Here is a 19,481-nt window from a genome sequence, read left to right on the forward strand (position 1 = left end):
TGATCAGAGCACCAGTCCATTGCAGGGTACACTTATGTACCCTTCACATTACATTGAAAGTTACCAATCAACACAGCAAACATAAATTTGAAAATAAGTTAGCACAACCTTTGCAAAGAACACATTTACGAATGATGTATTTCTGCAAATGCCCAATTACTGCTAATTTGCAGAATGTATCTGTCTCATTGAGAAGAAAAGCATAAAACATTGCATGTGTAAATGTTTGTGCACCATGTCAGTCAGTACGTGGTAACTACCCTTTTGGCAGATATATTAGCTTCCCAATGTTTCATGTACTCGGTTAACAGTGTTCCAATTCTTACTTTAGGATTTTTTTTCCATTTTTCTTGCAAAACACTTCAAGTTTAAAAATATTCCTTGTTTGTCTTTTGTGCACTGCATGTTAGAGGTCTACCCTCAAGAGTATATATGGCATTCAGAAACCTTAATCTTTCATTTCTTGAAATGTTTCATGGTTAATTTTAAGATATGTTTACATCATTGAATTATTGTAACAACTAAACTCTTTGTACTTTCCTGGTTGCATATTTTAGACATTTATTTGTGTAATGCAATTGCAGGTTAAGTCTCTTTAAGATGTCTCTTTCATGCAGATTATGTTTGTGGAAGCAATGACACACAGTAAACCAGTGCACAAGCATCCTTGTGCCAGCTAAATCTACTTGCATTTTATTTAATATGGGGGTTTTTCTTTGCATACTTGACCAGTCTACAAGTAGTTCTCATGGAAATTTTTCTTATTATTCCTGGTAATTATCTTGACTTTAACAGTTGCCCTCAACTTTATTTATTAATGCACAGTGCATAAATAATAATAAATGAATAAAACACAATGCTGTACATCCTCCCTCTAACAAATTAACATTGAGTACTTTCGGGCAACAAATTATTCAGCATAAGTTTGTCAAAAAATGCTTCTGGTGCCCCCTTATATGAACAGCAATATACCTATATAGTGCCTTACGAAATGTGACTGTCAAGTCAGTTTTTTTTTGTCATTCTGGTGTATATTTATTTATTGATTGATTGATTGCACTTCTGTAAAATTCACATTTCCCACAGGAGACAAATTAAGTAAGTAAGTAAGTAAGTTAGTTAGACTTGTTATTTCTGTCTATCTATTGTACAAATTATAAGAAGGAGATATTTAGATATCTGTTTATAGGCATTCTTTGCTTTGTAAGAATTAATTATCTTTATTTTCACATCCTCAGTCAGCTGCCTATTATAACTCATGAAAGGTTAAAAGGACAGGGAATTTAATAGGCTTTGGAACTATCTTCACCTGACTTGGTTTCAGGCCTGACAATATCAAGAAAATAAATAAATAAAAAACAACACAGGGATCTACTCCATAAAAGTACCCAAACTCACACATATGGATCTAATTTAGAGTAATGAACTAACCTAACCTTAATTTCTTTGGGATGCAAAGAGGAAAAAGATCACCTACAGGAAACCCAATGTAGACACACGGGTTGTGCAACTTCCACCCAGATAGTTCTCCAGTGTTATGAAGCAGTGGTGTTAACCACTGAGCCACTATGAAATCCTTTAAAATAAAGTGTATATTTTACACTTAAGTGATCCATGTATATTTTATTCGATAAAAACTCAAGCAACCTTTAAAATAAAGTGCCAAATTTACATAAAAAGTAGGAAAAATGAAGTACACTAACAAGACATCTGTATACAACCATATTTAATGATGCCTCTTGTAAAAATTGTGTGATTATAAAACCACAGAATTGGAACAGCAACAACATAATACTTATTCTTTTTTAACTGTAGCTGGTGCATGTTAAATAATAATATACTTTTTTAGAACCACCATAATTAAAACCAAACAAACATTTACATTTGTACATTGCTCATATCAACAATGTGCTCATTATTTCCACTCTTTATAAAAACTATTTTCAGTTCTTAAGAAAACATGGCTTTAATTTTGCATGACCAATGGCTTCAGTGTGTAACAGAAACACAAAAGTTTAGGTCCAGTGAGATTCTCTTAATTTTGCCATTAAACTTGACTGTCATTTTGTGAAACTACACAATAACACACAACTGCAGGTCCTCCCACAGTGTCTGTGCTTTTATGTGTCCATTTTATTTATCTCTAAAAACACAAATCTTGTCTGTGCTATTAAAATATTTCATGCTAGATTAGAGGGCACCTGCTTGGCTCTCTACTGGCACCTAGTCGACAGCTGCTCTCCAGCTCCAAGCTCTTACTGTCACAGCATATTTACTCCAGTTTTTGCTGCTTCTGCTGCCCTTGCTTGCGAAACATTAAAGATCAGTATGCTTACATACGCAGACTAACCTTAATTAGTCAGACCACATTTTTCAATGTAAAGCTCTTGATTTAATAACAGCTCTGCTCACTGGGGTTATGAGATATAAAATGACATCGAGTTACACATTAACAGTTTTAATACTGATATATTAAAGACATCATTCATTTTATTTAAAATTGTTTCAATATTATGTGACAGTTTTACCAATTTAACCATTTATGTCTTACATATTAAATTATTAGAAAAATTCTAACTCTATAATAGCCTTACTTGGGTTCAATAAAAATTAAAACAATCATAACAGGGGTTTTTTGAGGTCACTGGTGTGAGCCATTTAGTTCCTGCAGAGTTAGAGTTATGTATGCAATACTGTACTTACCATTAAATTGCTGCTGATCAAAATAGGCATAGAACTCCACTAACCTCCTAAAATCCTCTTCATGATTTTTTGGACAGAGAGGTTGCATCTCAGCTGTTTGGGGATGGTATTGCCATATCAGTCAATGAAATGTGCCACACACAAGCTTAAATAAAATACTGTAACTGTTGCTTACAGTTTATTGGTATAAATGTAAAAACAAAAGCCTGAAAGGTAAGCCTATAAACTCCACTTTGAATTGCAAGAACAGGCATGTTGTTTTTCTAAAACTTCATCACTAGAGAATGCGATTTCCAGTGCTACATTAATGTATACCATCATTGTAAAAAAATAAATTCTTAAAATACCAAACGTATCCTTTGATTTGCCAGTAAATCTACATTCCCATAGTCAACTATACTCTTGAACACTATGTAACCAAAAGAATGATATTGTCATTACAAGTAGAACGATTTAGTTTCTTGTGTAAGGCCGAAGAGCTAAGCAGTGCCAAAAGATCTCACTGTACTGATGCTTTGGGTGTTTTCGTCATATCTTGGCCAGCTTGTATGCTCCTGAAAACTTCCCAGGAAGAGCTGGAGACTAACTGACTTGGTCATGTGACCTGAGGTCCTGCTGTAATCCCAAGGAATATTATTCATAACTGCAATGATCTGAGCTTTTAAATTTTTTTTTCAGTCCCTACAAAATCATAATAATTGTTTATAAGCTATAGCTTGCTGTTTTGCACAGTATGTGCCAACAAAGCATGCAGACAACTGAACACAATCCTATAACAATGTTTGCTATACGTAGGCTGCATGCACTACCATTTGGACAGCAATTTTTATACATATCTGATACAGATCAGATTTTGCTGCAAACACCAAAAACCACATGTTATCTAATTTTTTGAGATCTGATGCTGCCTACTTTTGTATATGGTCCTAAATTCAGAATCAATTCTGATTGTCAATATCTATATCAAATCAAAAATATGAAGTTAAAAATGTGATCTAAATATACACAGTCAAATGAATTTTTGCTCAAAGATGCGGCTTGCTTACTTTGTTTTTGTTTTGTTCAGTGATCATGCAACACAGGAGACGAAGGCAAAGGTAGATACAACTGTACAGATATGCAAATATTATTTGTATCATTCAAAAATTCCCCAGCCATTTTTAATCATCAAAGCAGCAAACAACACCATCCTACCACTTTTTCACTCCTGTAGTGTATAAAAATTCTTCATTAAATTTCCTTCATTAAATTAAACTTTATTATGCCATATCTCATCATTGGAGGTTTGTTGAACCGCTCTTTGTCTCATCCCTCACCTAGGGCCAGTCTGCCTTGGGTGGCCCTACCAGGGGCATAAAGCCCCGGACAACATAGCTCCCAGGATCATTGGAACAAGCAAACCCCTCCATCACGATAAGGTGACGGTTCAAGGAGGGTCGAGAGGTTCCGGCTAGATATAGTCGGACTCACCTCGACGCACAGCTTGGACTCTGGAACCAATCTCCTTGAGAGGGGCTGGACTCTGACTCTCTACCACTCTGGAGTTGCCCCCGGTGAGAGGCGCCGAGCAGGTGTGGGCATACTTATTGCCCCCCGACTTGGAGCCTGTGCATTGGGGTTTACCCCGGTGGACGAGAGGGTGGCCTCCCTCCGCCTTCGGGTGGGGGGAAGGGTCCTGACTGTTGTTTGTGTGTATGTGCCGAACAGCAGTTTGGAGTATCCACCCTTTTTGAAGTCTCTGGAGGGTGCTAAAGGGCATACCTTCTGGGGACTCCCTCGTTCTGCTGGGAGACTTCAATGCTCACGTGGGCAATGACAGTGAGACCTGGAAGGGCGTGATTGGGAGGAATGGCCCCGATCTGAACCCGAGCTGTGTTTTGTTATTGGACTTCTGTGCTCGTCACGGATTGTCCATAACGAACACCATGTTCAAGCATAAGGGTGTTCATATGTGCACTTGGCACCAGGACACCCTAGGCCTCAGTTCGATGATCGATTTCGTGGTTGTGTCGTCGGACTTGAGGCCACATGTCTTGGACACTCAGGTGAAGAGAGGGGTGGAGCTGTCAACTGATCACCACCTGGTAGTGAGTTGGCTTCGATGGTGGGGGAAGATGGCCTGGTAGACCCAAACATGTTGTGAGGGTCTGCTGGGAACGGCTGGCAGAGTCCCCTGTCAGAAGTAGCTTCAACTCCCACCTCCGGCAGAACTTCAACCACGTCCCGAGGGAGGTGGGGGACATTGAGTCCGAATGGGCCATGTTCCGTGCCTCTATTGTTGAGGCGGCTGACTGGAGCTGTGGCTGTAAGGTGGTCGGTGCCTGTTGTGGCGGCAATCCCCGAACCCGTTGGTGGACACCGGCGGTGAGGGATGCCATCAAGCTGAAGAAGGAGTCCTATAGGACCTTTTTGTCCTGTGGGTCTCTGGAGGCTGCTGATAGGTACCGGCAGGCCAAGCGGAATGCAACATCGGTGGTTGCTGAGGCAAAAACTCGGGCATGGGAGGAGTTTGGAGAGGCCATGGAGAACGACTTTCGGACGGCTTTGAGGAGATTCTGGTCCACCGTCCAGCGTCTCAGGAGGGGGAAGCAGTGCAGTGTCAACACCGTATATGATGGAGATGGTGCGCTGCTGACCTCGACTCAGGACGTTGTGGGGAGTACTTCAAAGACCTCCTCAATCCCACTAACATGCCTTCCAATGAGGAAGCAGAGCCTGGGGACTCTGAGGTGGGCTCTCCCATCTCTGGGACTGAAGTCACCGAGGTGGTCAAAAAACTCCTTGGTGGCAGGGCAGGGCCCCGGGGGTGGATGAGATACGCCCAGAGTTCCTCAAGGCTCTGGATGTTGTAGGACTGTCTTGGCTGACACATCTCTGCAACATTGCATGGACATCGGGGACAGTGCCTCTGGATTGGCAGACCGCGGTGGTGGCCCCCCTCTTTAAAAAGGGGTACTGGAGGCTGTGTTCCAACTACAGAGGGATCACACTCCTCAGCCTCCCTGGAAAAGTCTATTCGGGGGTTCTGGAGAGGAGGGTCCGTCGGATAGTCGAACCTCGGATTCAGGAGGAACAGTGTGGTTTTCGTCCTGGTCGCGAACAGTGGACCAGCTCTTCACCCTTAGCAGAATCCTGGAGGGTGCATGGGAGTTTGCCCAACCAGTCTACATGTGTTTTGTGGACTTGGAAAAGGTTCGACCGTGTCCCTCGGGAATCCTGTGGGGGTGCTCGGGAGTATGGGGTACCGACCCCTGATAAGAGCTGTTCGGTCCCTGTACAACCGATGTCAGAGCTTGGTCCGCATTGCCGGCAGTAAGTCGAGCACATTTCCAGTGAGAGTTGGACTCCGCCAGGGCTGCCCTTTGTCACCAATTCTGTTCATAACTTTTATGGACAGAATTTCTAGGCGTAGCCAGGGTGTTGAAGGGGTCCGGTTTGGTGGACTCAGGATTGGGTCACTGCTTTTTGCAGATGATGTTGTCCTGTTTGCTTCATCAGGCCGTGATCTTCAGCTCTCTCTGGATCGGTTCGCAGCTGAGTGTGAAGCGGCTGGGATGAGAATCAGCACCTCCAAATCCGAGACCATGGTCCTCAGCCGGAAAAGGGTGGAGTGCCCTCTCAGGGTTGGGGGAGAGATCCTGCCCCAAGTGGAGGAGTACAAGTATGTCGGGGTCTTGTTCACGAGTGAGGGAAGAATGGACCGTGAGATCAACAGGCGGGCTCTGCATCGGTCTGTCGTGGTGAAAAAAGAGCTGAGCCATAAGGCAAAGCTCTCAATTTACCAGTCGATCTACGTTCCTACCCTCACCTATGGTCATGAGCTATGGGTAGTGACCGAAAGAACGAGATCGCGAATACAAGCGGCTGAAATGAGTTTCCTCCACAGGGTGTTTGGGCTTTCACTTAAAGATAAGGTGAGAAGCTCAGTCATCCGGGAGGGGCTCACAGTAGAGCCGCAACTCCTCCGCATCGAGAGGAGTCAGATGAGGTGGCTCGGGCATCTAATCAGGATGCCTCCTGGATGCATCCCTGGTGAGGTGTTCCGGGCAAGTCCAACCGGGAGGAGGCTCCAGGGAAGACCCAAGACACGCTGGAGGGACTATGTCTCCCGGATGGCCTGGGAACGTCTTGGGATTCTCCCGGAAGAGCTGGAAGAAGTGGCCGGAGAGAGGGAAGTCTGGGCCTCTCTGCTTAAGCTGCTGCCCATGTGACCCGACCCCGGATAAGGGGAAGAAGATGGATGGATATGCCATATCTTATATAGGGTGACTGACCATATTGTCTGATTAGAAGAGAAAAAAGAAGAGAGTTGATAAGTTCAATCCATGTGCACTAGAAAAAAATAATTATTTCCTAAAAATAATTATGATAATTGCAGAGGTTAGATGTGAGTGACAGCCACTGATAAAAAGGCACTAATAAGTCAGAAGGACTGCATATGCAATCAACAAACACTTTAATGTAGCTGCCATTGACGATACCAAAGTGTGTTATCAGTTGCACTATATTCTGTGAAAGACTTACTGCATTGAGCTGCCAAATTAAACTGTAGCTCATTCTAATACATTTGTACAAATATCATTTAAAATATGCTGATATAAATGTACCCACTGATTTATATAAAAGGTATTCTTTTTTCATTCTTTTGTCTGGCTAATTTCACATAAAATCAAAAAGATGAGGCAAAAAGAAAAGAACTGCTTTGAAGAATACAAAATACTGTTATTTCTATGTGACAGGAGTCGTCTTCCTGACATTTCAATGTATTCTATATATTTAAAAAAATCCTTCAGTAAGCCAGGGATTTAAAGAGCAAGTTGAGTGGGTGGCATAAATAGACTTTGTCTTCACCTGAAAAGAGCATAATTTTCCCAAATTGCTTAAAATCACTGCAGAATTACAGGGAAGGAAATACGCAGTTTCATAACCAACAAATCACAGTAAATCCCCTAAGAAGGAAACATTATTGCCCATTTTTAAAAAAAGAAATACACTTACTCAATTGATTCTCGTGTCTGTCTTGTCACAGCCTGAACAAGTGTGTCTTGGCCTGAGCTCACAATCTGCCCCTCGATATTAGAACACAGCTCAGTTTCACCCTCTATGACAGATCCAAGGGCATTATCTATATAACGTCGCAGATACCTGACAAACTCATAGCTGAAAAATCAAAAAAATGCCTAATGTTAATACAAGTATAAGCTTATATACTATACAATTTAACATTTTAAAAACAGATCTGAGGAAGAAATCTATTTCTTTACATTTGCAATATGTAACACATTATAATGTAATCAATAAGTAATATATTTTACTTTAAATATAAAAATAAATGTTTCAGCCATCCAATACAATTTAATTTATGCAATAACCCAATGATTCTAGTGTATTGTACATATCAAAGGTACACAAATACTTGTAAAATTAAGTAATTCAACATCTGTTCTGTCTATTCAGTCGCTTACTGTTCATGTGTTGACCACAACATGTAACCCCTCCAGTGTGCTTAAAACTACAATTACTTAAAAACAACACTTTTTTTTCAAATCTTCTGATATTGAAAAAGAGCAAGACAGATTATTGCTTGAATCCACAGAAAACATTTGCCAGATATGATCACTTATATCTACTCCAAAAGTAAGCTACCTAGCTTAGCCAAAAAAAAACACAAGTTCAGAAATAGGTTGGATAAGTGGTTAAAGTTAGTTAAGGGTAAATCCTTCAGTGAAGCTACCTGCAGCTAGCCTGATGCAGCCACTGAATCCAGCAGTTGATCTAGAACTCAGGAGAGCTTCTAATTAGCATGAGTCAAAATCTTACTCCAACAAAGAGCAAATAAGGATCAAGCTAAAAGCAACTTGTGACAAAGTATCCTGTATCAGTACACATAATTAACCTCCTCTGCTATGTGTGGTATGCAATGAAGTGCTGTCCAATAAGTCTCAAACCTTCACTATTAAGGCAGCACTTAAGAAACAAATCATCTGCAATATAAAGATATTTTTTAAAGAGCACTGTCTTAGCTGTTGTCAAGCCTGTCAGTAATGTGTACACCAGGTAGCATGGATGTGCACAAAGGTGTTGTGGCTGAAGCCCCTTCCGTTTTCCCCTCAGTTCTCCAAGTGCACTTTTTTCCTCATTAGGACACAATTGATTGCTTACGGGCACTGCCATTTCTTTCTAAGAAACAGAAAAAAACAGTGACCTGGGCTACTGTTAACCTATTCTATATGTAAATAAAGTCTGGTGTATGGTCATTATTGCTATTAATTGTAGAAAAAATATATAAAAAATATTTGTGTGCTGGTTGTGTTGCTTTTCTATTATGTTGTGTCGTGAAAGGTATATACCCTGTATAATGTCTGTGCATTTTGCTTATAACTCCAGCTCTTCTACTTGGACTGTAAGGTTTCCTAGCCACTACCTACTTTTAAAAAGTATTAGAGATTTATACAATAACTCTTTTTCACAGAGCATAATATTTCTGCCTACTAAGTGCATCACACAGTCTGAAGATAAAGAAGACAGGCATTTCAGTAGTACAGTGTGTTACAAGGTGTTTAGCACATGCAGGTATGACTTTCACTGGATTTTGTACGTATGATTACAATGACCCTAAAAATGAAACGGCAAACGTCCATGAAAGCGAATCTGTGTTTTATCTGAAAAAAAGCAAGAAACGCAGAAGTTGCCATTATCGAACAATATTGTCTCACTTTGCATTGATGACATGGCAGATGACATGCTAGGACAGTTAGTGTAATACATAAGACACAGTGCATAATTTGCTTTGCAACCGGATGAGTCTATCTACAGATTTAGCTTGTCTAAGCTCCTTTTATACATCAGGCATTGTCACGAAGGTACAATTGAAAAGGAAATTTTGTGTACCAACTCTGGCAGGAAAAGACATTGAGACCACAATAAAAATTTTTTAAATATTGCCTTAATATTATCACGCCTGTTAAATAAATTAGTGGTCAAACTGACATTTAAGTCATTCAAATGAGAAAAAAATGTCACAGCCAATTGTGTCATTTAAGTGATCTAAAATTTCGATATTGGTTTATTATTTTTCTTAAATATTTGAAGCACTGTAAGCTTGACAGGCTTACTAGTAAGAGAAAGAGATTGATCTATAATAGCACCAACAAACAACTCTTCAGTTTTACCAAAATTAATATGGAGTACACATGACTGACACTGCTGATGCTCTAACTCTTTACCTAGATCTCATCTTCATTAATAAGCAATCTTGAAAGAGCACGATCATCTGTAAAGTATAATAAATTAAGACAGCTCCCTACACTTTCATTTCATTTATGCAAATTGAAAATAATCAAGATGACAAAAAAACAACCCTAGGGTACAACAGTATTTAAAACAATCTCAGTACAAAATGTAATATTCAGGAAAACCTTCTGCCTAACAGATCCTTAAAGCTTTTTACAAAACATTAATTAACATCCAAAACTCCCAATCCTTCTAAAAAATATAAGAACTCTCCTCATAATAAAAGCCAAATTAATGCCTGTAAAATATACAGCAACATATACAACATTTGCAGATAGTAAGCAAGTGTACTAAATTCATGAAATTCAGAGAGGTGCCTTCTGCCCTCTGTATTCTTTGTAAGTAATTTTAAAGGGTTCAGCTGGTCGGTAAAATGCTTACAACTTAACCACTCAGCGTATTTAACTAACAGGGATGCTGAGAGCAACCCCTCAAGAGGTTCCAAGATTTTTTATGTACAAGTATGACAGTTAAGTTGTTTAATACGTTTGTAATATAACAAGAATTAAGTATCACTTGAATTAACTGAATTATATTCATCAGTATACACTTAAAACACCTTTCCTTGCACTCCCTTTTTCAACATCTGTAAAAACTATCATCATTATTTTTAATCAGAATTCCTCTCAAACAGCAAACACAAGTTTAATAATTACAAAAAAAGCAGTTTTCACTAATTCAAACAGTTTTCATATTAGCAAAAAGTTTTAAAATTTAAGAGTACAGTGATTGTAGATTTGCACAAGGAATCTTGTCAACATTTGTATAGCCTGTCAACATATGTGGGTCTCTAAGTCAAAAAACATATGCCAGCATGTGGTACCAGAGCAACTGGTCAATAACTTCCCCTTGGTCTCCTTTGTCCATCCCTGGATTGATTTCCATATTACAATTGTTATCTGTATATAAAAAATGATTGATAATTTTGCGGTTCAATTTCCTGCTCAGTGATCTAAACACTGACTGGAATGTTTCTTTCCATAGCACTTATCCAGAATGCAAATCATGTAAATGCAGCATGTTTCATATTGCTGCAGGGTTAGATGAAGCCCAGAAACATAATCTAGAAATCTGTATGAACTCTTCTGTTAGATAAAATTAATTTAATCATACATTCATGATTTTTATCCCCTACCTGCCTAAGCAGATTAAAATGTGTCACCCAGTTATTGTGGACACAAATAGCCAAGTCAACAAACAACAAAAACGTTCTTGCAACCAACAATATTAAAGTCAATAAGAAAATGAAGATTATTTAGGAAAAACAAATCAAAATAATAATAATAATAATAATAATAACAATAATAATAATTACAAACATTCAATAACATTTAATAGATATTTGAAATCAACTACAGTTATATACATATATTATAAAGATTTCTGTTTTTCAAGTACAGGACTTGTGCTGTAAGTAGCCCTAGTGAAGGTTGCACTGGCATCAGGTACTTGTGTGCAATTTATAACCAGCACCATAATTAGCACCACAGAGGACACTATACACCTTATTAATACCAAATTCGTCAGAGTAATATATTCCAAAAGTGAGAATAGTGGGGGACCCCTACTTCAAAAGATTACAAATGATAAACCCATTATGGTTACATGTGGCTTTCTGCAGACCATGAAACTAAGAAGGTGACCTGGAGGATGCATGGCACTTTAAAAGTGAGCTGGTGTTATAACAGATATAAAGATTTTCCAAAGATTTTATATGTCTCCAGTATGGTATCAATGCCTCTGAGCTGCAGGCCTCTGTGGAGAAGCATATATCTCTGTAAACTGCACCTTTAGTGAGTGGATATAGTTTCTGTCTCTGTGATTTAGACTTCCAAAGGATAATGTTCAAGTGTGATTTGATATCAGCATATTTTTGTTACATGAAGGAGAAAGAATGCTCCTGAGGTAGGTGAAACTGGGTATGACCGTGAAATTTGATGTTGATGTGAAAAGAGGATGGGTTCCATGTGGTAGTATTTTATATGATGCTTTTTGTCTATTTGACACTGACCTGTAGACCGAAGAAGTTATAAATGGGTGAAATTGTGTTGAAGGCTTTTTGCACTGATGACACCGACTGGGCCTGGATACTAAAGGTAAATGGTGTGAGAAGTTGAGGTCTTAGTAAAAGCTAGTAGATGTCAAATATTAAAGAGGCTACCATCCAGATAATATTGCATGTGGACACCATTATCATTTCCAAGGTGCTTATGAGTAATAAAGATGACAGCAATGAGGAATATGTTAAAAATCATGTTGCGATAATCTCCATACTGAACAGATATGCAATAAATATTAGGTCTACATGCCCTTACTGAAAATTTAGCTTTTGTTGACATAAAGCTGAAATCAAGAAATATCACATCAGGTCTTTTTCCACTTTTAATAAGATCTTGTGACCAATAACATTTAAGTAAGCAATAAATTGATCATTTAAAGGAAAAAATCAAAATAAACCTTTTGATGTCCTGATTGTATGTATACATGTGCACAGCATTTATAGTCAAAGCTCTATAACTGTATTCAGATTTAACTGATTTTATTTCTGATTATGTTGAAAGTTAATTTGCCTTCACCTGACATCAACAAAAGTGACTCTGATTTCGCTCCAGGTTTCTTGATTGCATAGTGGACATAGGCCCACGCAAACATCATCTTATTAGCATGAATACAGTTGGCACTGCAACTTTATACATTGTTTATTTCTTGAATCGTCAAAAGCAATCTGTATTATTAAAAAAAAACTTTAATTCTGACAGTTGGTTTTTATGTGGGCAACAAACTAGTAATGGAAAGCAATTTAAAAGTGTATTATATATATATATCCTCATGTAAAATAATGAAGCATGATTTGTTTAAAAAGTAATTAATAAGATAAGAAGCATTAAGATTAAAATGTACTGAAAAATGTGTCACCGAAACTTGAAACATTAGAGATCTAAAGACAAAATATTTTGGCCATCATTAATATGTAAATACTTTTTACCATATTGCCATACAAATAAATCCAATACATTATAAAAGTTACAAATAATAAAACTGCTGTGAATATTCCCATTTGACCATAATATATGCAAAAAAACAAGGCAATGAAAAGATCAAGCTCCAGAATTGAAAAACCTTACTTTTCAAGTACAAACTACAGCATTTTTCCCCAAACATACAAATTAGTATGCACTGCTTAAAAAAATTAAAGGAACACTTTTTAATCAGAGTATAGCATCAAGTCAATGAAACTTCTGGGATATTGATCTGGTCAGTTAAGTAGCATATGGGATTGTCAATCAGTTTCAGCTGCTTTGGTGTTAATTAAATTAACAAGAGGGATAACTATGAGATAATCCCCAAAACAGGAATGGATTAATAGGTGGAGGCCAGTGACATTTTTCCATCTTTATCTTTTCTGTTTTTTCACTAGATTTGCATTTGGCTACTGTCAGTGTCATTACTGGTAACATGAGGTGATACCTGGACCATACAGAGGTGGCATAGGTAGTCCCACTTCTCCAGGATGGCACATCAATACGTGCCATTGCCAGAAGGTTTGTTGTGTCTCCCAGTCTCAAGGGCATGGAGGAGATTCCAGGAAACAGGCAGTTACTCTAGGAGAGCTGGACAGGGCTGTAGAAGGTCCTTAACCCATCAGCAGGACCGGTATCTGCACCTTTGGGCAAGTAGGAACAGGATGAGCACTGCCAGAGCCCTACAAAATGACCTCCAGCAGGCCATTGGTGTGAATTTCTCTGACCAAACAATCAGAAACAGACTTCGTGAGGGTGGCCTGAGGGCCTGATGTCTTCTAGTGGGCGCTGTGCTCACTGCCCGGCACCGTGGAGTTCGATTGGCATTTGCCATAAAATACCACCAGTGGTGCTCTGTGCTTTACAGGATCACCCAGCACATCTGAAAGACGTGAAAGGGTCTAGATAAGCTGTGGAGAATGTTATCCATCTATCCATTCCGCTATATCCTAACTACAGGGTCACGGGGGTCTGCTGGAGCCAATCCCAGCCAACACAGGGTGCAAGGCAGGAAACAAACCCCAGGCAGGGCGCCAGCCCAACGCAGTCACACTCACACACACACACCCACACACCAAGCACAAGGGACAATTTAGGATCGCCAATGCACCTAATCTGCATGTCTTTGGACTGTGAAAGGAAACGGGAGTACCTGGAGGAAACCCACGCAGACACACAGAGAACATGCAAACTCCACGCAGGGAGGACCCGGGAAGTGAACCCGGGTCTCCTAACTGCGAGGCAGCAGCGCTACCACTGCGCCACCATGCCGCACTCGGAGAGCGTTATGCTGCCTGCAACATTGTTCAGTATGACCGGTTTGGTGGTGGGTCATTGATGGTCTGGGAAGGCATATCCATGGAGGGATGCACAGACCTTTACAGGCTAGAGAACGGTACCTTAACTGCCATTAGGTATCGGGATGAAATCCTTGGGCCCACTGTCAGTCCATATGCTGGTGCAGTGGGTCCTGGGTTCCTCCTGGAGCATTACAATACCCAGCCTCATGTGGCAAGAGTATGCAGCCAGTTCCTGGAGGATGAAGGAATTGATACCATTGACTGGCCCCCACACTCACCTGACCCAAATCCAATAAAACACCCCTGGGACGTTATGTTTCGGCCCATCCGACGCCAACAGGTTGCACCTCAGATTGTCCAGGAGCTCAGTGATGCGCTGGTCCAGATCTGGTAGGAGATCCCCCAGGACACTGTCTGTCGTCTCATTAAGAGCATTACATCCCCCCGACATTGTCAGGTATGCATACAAGTACGTGGGGGACATAAAAACTACTGAGTATGATTTTGAGTTGCTGCAATGAAATTTCGGCAAATTGGACTACCCTGCTGCGTCATTTTTTCACTTTAATTTTTAGGGTGTCTTTGAATTCAGCCCTCTGTAGGTTGATAATTTTCATTTCCATCAAATGATGTGGCATCCTTTCATTCCTAACACATTACCCAGTCCATATCAGTATAGATATCCAGCATGATTTTTTCCCATTGAGATTTGATGTGTTTTCAAAGTGTTCCTTTAATCTTTTGAGCAGTTTATATATTGTGTCCAAAGCAAGACAGCATTTACTTAATTTACCTTCTGCAGTGGGTACTGTATGAAGTACATCTTAATAATTATTGATAAGTCAAATTACATTAAAATGCAGGGGGAAAGTGGCTGTAAAGCTAAAAAGATTCACCCTTCCATCCATTATCAAACTCAGTTAACAGAGCTCAGAGTAATGTGAGTTGGAGCCTGTTCCTGGCATTAAGCAAGAGGCAAGACCCAACCTGAGATGCAACCATTGTAAAGCAGGTCAATATGATGACCAATGTTGATAAAATCAATTCACTCTGTTTGTATTTTTAAGTATATACATGCTTGATTGGAAAGTTCAAACGTTTGGCACATATAGCTTGCTCAAGTTAAAATATTACATTCACCTACAATACAATGAAAACTGTCACAAATAAATGCATATTAAAATAGCTCTGCTTTTATGTAATTCCAAAAGAGAATAAGGGAGTATTTCATTTGAAAGTGATTTTCGAGTGTGACTATTTAACAATATTAAAGTATTCTAAATATGTGGTAGAGAATACTTAGCATTTTTTTTCATTATGCACAGATGTTCAAAGGTAGTCCCTTGTTCCTGTTTGCAGATAGACTTGGTATCTCAGAGTTGGGTGTTCAGACCAATTCTCCTTTCTCAATATATGTTGCCATTACAAGGTGTAATTAGAAGCATAATATTACTTTTCAATCATATACTGATTACATTCAGCAGTATTTATCATTTAATTAAAAAAATAATTAACTGTTTTCCTTATGGAAAGTGATTAAATAATCTGCAAAGGAAAAGTAACTCCAGTGCTAACTATGGGAATAATGAAAGATTGAGATTGCAGGTTTAAAAAAGACATTAGGAAATCAAAAATACAATTAGAAGAAAATATTTTCAAAATGGTGAAAGATGAATCAAAGAGATTCTTTAAGGTTATTAGTAGTCAAAGAGGAGGTGAAATGCATTTAAAAAAATGTACAGGCAAACTAAAATATGCAGACAGTTAAATAGCAAATGCTCTGAACATGCATGTTTTTGAAGTTTACAAGTGTGAAGAAGTTAATAACCTCTCAACAGTAACAGGGACTGCCTCTCATGTACCTCAGGACCTAATGACATATGGTAGGGACTGGGAACCAGCAGAACAATAAGGAAGGCCGACAAGAGAGGTGATGATGCAAAAAATTGAGTGAGTTTATTGTGCGATACGTAATTAAAACAGCAGCAATCGCTCAAAAGCAAAAAATTAATGAACAGTTAAAAACGTTTTCACTGTTCTTAAAAAGCTTGTAAAATAAATTATTGAAATAAATTAGTTTAGCACATCCAATATTGCACAAACCCATAATCAAAGTGTGTAAAAAATCATCAAAAAAATTATTAGCCTTGATCAAGAAATCTCCCTTTCATATACGTACTATGCAATCAGAGAGGTCAAAATGACTTTCCCTTCCATGGCAATTCTGTAGCACCCTAGATTACTCTACAGACTCTCCTTTCCCTAACAGTCCTATCCTGCACTCCTCTACCTCAAACAGGCAACAGCCTTTTAAAAAGTTGCCCAGCCCAAACTGACCTCCCATGGCCCTCTCACATGTATGTGCACACACTAAAATAATGCAACTTTTTGGAAAGCATCCTCACTTGAATCAGTCTGTGGTGCCTTAACACAGGGGTCCTCAATCATAGTCCTGGAGGGCCACAGTGGCTGCAGGTTTTTGTTCTAACCCACTTGCTTAATTAGAAAGCAATTCTTGCCAATAATTTAATTTCATGGCCCATTAGTGCTTTAACTCTGCTATGTCAGGTCATTCTCATATCCTAGATTTTCTTCCCTTTTCTAAGGATATCATCCAAAGGATATGAAGCCTAAAATGGATGAGTAATTCTCAGTCCTTCACTTTTTTCTCTTCACTTTCCTTCCAAGTATTTAATTAAACCCAATAGTGCATGATAAATACACACGGGTGTAAATGGTAACAAGCTAAATGGAGAAATGCTGGTCTCTTGTCATTTGCATGTTATTGCTAATTAGGAGCTATTGAAAACCAAGAATACAGCTGTTTAAGACTAAAATAAGCAATAATGGTTCAAAATCTTAATGAGTGAGACAACTAAAGTGAAGCAGAAAAGTTACTTGAGCAATAAGTGCTTCTTATTAAGCAACTGGGTTGAAACAAAAACCTGCAGCCACTGCGGCCCTCCAGGACCGTGATTGAGGACTCCTGCCTTAACACAAACTCCACAAAAGACAAGAAAACATTCTGAACCAAATAGTCTGCCCACAACTCTCCACCCAAGACAGGATCCAAATAAACAGCACAATATGAAGCCACTGCCAGGCACATGTGCAGCAGCTATCAGTCTGCTTCTCATGAATGACACTACTAGAGAGAAAAAAATCCTCCAAACAGATTTTAGATATGATTTAGGAAAAAAATAAATACAATTAGGTGACACATATTCCTTAACACTGCGAAAGATGTATTTTGCAGTTTGTAAACTATAAAGGGAGAAGTGCTGCTTAGATTAAATAAGCTTAAATATAACAAGTCACCGGACTAGATGAAATTAATCCTAGAATGCTTAAGGAGATTACTAAATACATATATAAATCCCTGACAAATATTTTCTGAAAATCACTGCACATGGTCCGGAAAAGTGAAAATATCCACTGAGCAGCAATCATCTGAGCAAAAATACCTTGTTCATGCCAAAGGTCTGAATAGAATGGCCAGACTGGTTTCAGCTGATATAAAGGCAACAGTCTCTCAAATAATGACTCATTACAACTGATGTATGCAGAAGACACATCACACATGTCCATACCTTTATGACTGCAGTGTACCCAATCTTCTGATGGCTACTTCCAGCAGGATAATGCACCATGTCACAAAGCTCAAATCAACTCAAACTGGTTTCATGAACATGACAATGCGTTCATTGTACTCAAATGGCCTCCACAGTCACCAGATATCAATCCAATTGAGGACTTTTGGAATGTTGTGGAATGGGAGATTCATATCATCAATTTACACCCGATGAATCTGCAGCAAATGCATGATGTTATCATGTGAATATGGCCTAAAATCCCTGATGAATGTTTCCAGCACCTTTTTGAATCTATGTGACAAAGAATTATGGCAGTTCTGAAGACAAAATGGGGTCCAACTTGTTACTAGCAAGGTGTATCTAATGAAGTGGCCAGTGTGTATGTGTGTGTGTATATTGTCACAGGCGGCTGGGGGTGGAGCCCAGCCGGGACGCCCGAGGGGACTGGAGGAGGGCTGGTGCCTCCTCCCGACCACAAGGGGGCGACCGCCCTGGTTTTGTTGGTGGCCTCGGGTAGGGTGCTTGGAAGCCCAACCCTGTAGGGGCCCGTGGCCACTGCCAGGCGGCGCCCCGTTGCCTAAAGAACCCTGGAGCCCAGCACTTCCGCCACACCAGGAAGTGCTGGGGGGAAGAAGACAGGAGACACCCGGAGGGCTTCCGGGTGCGCAGCCGGCACTTCTGCCACACTGGAGCGTGTCTGCGGAGGAATGCCGGGAAGCAGCTGGAGCCCATCCGGGGTGTGATAAAAGGGGCTGCCTCCCTGCATTCGAGAGCGGAAGTCAGGTGGAAGAGGACGGAGCTGGAGAGAGGACTGGAGGCGGCCAGAAGAAAGGCTTAAAGGACAGTGAGAGGCCCGGACTTTGGGAATGGGTTCATGCACTAAAAATATTTGTATATAGTTGTTAAATAAACATGTGTGTGGTGGAAGAATTGATGTCCGTCTGTCTGTGTTCCGGGTCCCGTTCACAATATATATTTGCACTACCAGTCAAAAGTTTTAGAACACCTCAGCTGCTGTGCTGTGAAGCGCCTATCACGCAAGCTGTCTTCTGATTGGGTTGTGACTTTGGATCTGCCAAATCACCTCCTGTCAGGATTGTTTAGGAAAACGTAATCACTGACACTTTTGATTTTTTTTTTTTTTTTTTTTTTTTTGCAATTTCTCTAACTGAAAGGCCTACACTTAATGGGGTAATAATGCTCTGTTACATTTCGTTTGTTAATTACTGTATTCTTGCCATTATCACTGGAATATTGTCCAAGTAGTACTTCAGAGGGTGTAGTAACACAGTCTCTTCCAACCCTGCTCTAAGACAGACAGAGGATGTTTAAGTAATCAACAAAAGATGTTACGCCTATGCAAATTGTTTGCTTCAACTTGCAAGGCTTGATTTACTTTAAATGCTGCAGAACTTCTGTTAGTTGTAACCTATTAGTTGTTCCCTGAAAATTTGTAATATATTTTACATAAACTTTAAATTTAAACTTTGACAGTTTACTGCTTAATTTTCACCATTTTAGGTCATTCATTGCATTTAAACTGATTAAATTTCAAGAAAAACTGGAAAATT

At 39.5% G+C, this 19,481-nt stretch overlaps 1 protein-coding gene across 2 annotated transcripts in view; it reads right to left on the reverse strand.

The window, feature by feature from the left end:
• tbc1d32 (TBC1 domain family, member 32) overlaps positions 1-19,481 on the reverse strand; it is a 188,422-nt gene that overhangs the window by 154,411 nt on the left and 14,530 nt on the right. For both annotated transcript variants that reach the window (XM_039747661.1, XM_039747662.1), the window contains exon 3: positions 7,702-7,863. In XM_039747661.1, the coding sequence (XP_039603595.1) occupies positions 7,702-7,863 (162 nt within the window). The remainder of the gene's footprint in view (positions 1-7,701; positions 7,864-19,481) is intronic.

Source organism: Polypterus senegalus, chromosome 3 (assembly GCF_016835505.1).
Source record: "Polypterus senegalus isolate Bchr_013 chromosome 3, ASM1683550v1, whole genome shotgun sequence".
Lineage (NCBI taxonomy): Eukaryota > Metazoa > Chordata > Cladistia > Polypteriformes > Polypteridae > Polypterus > Polypterus senegalus.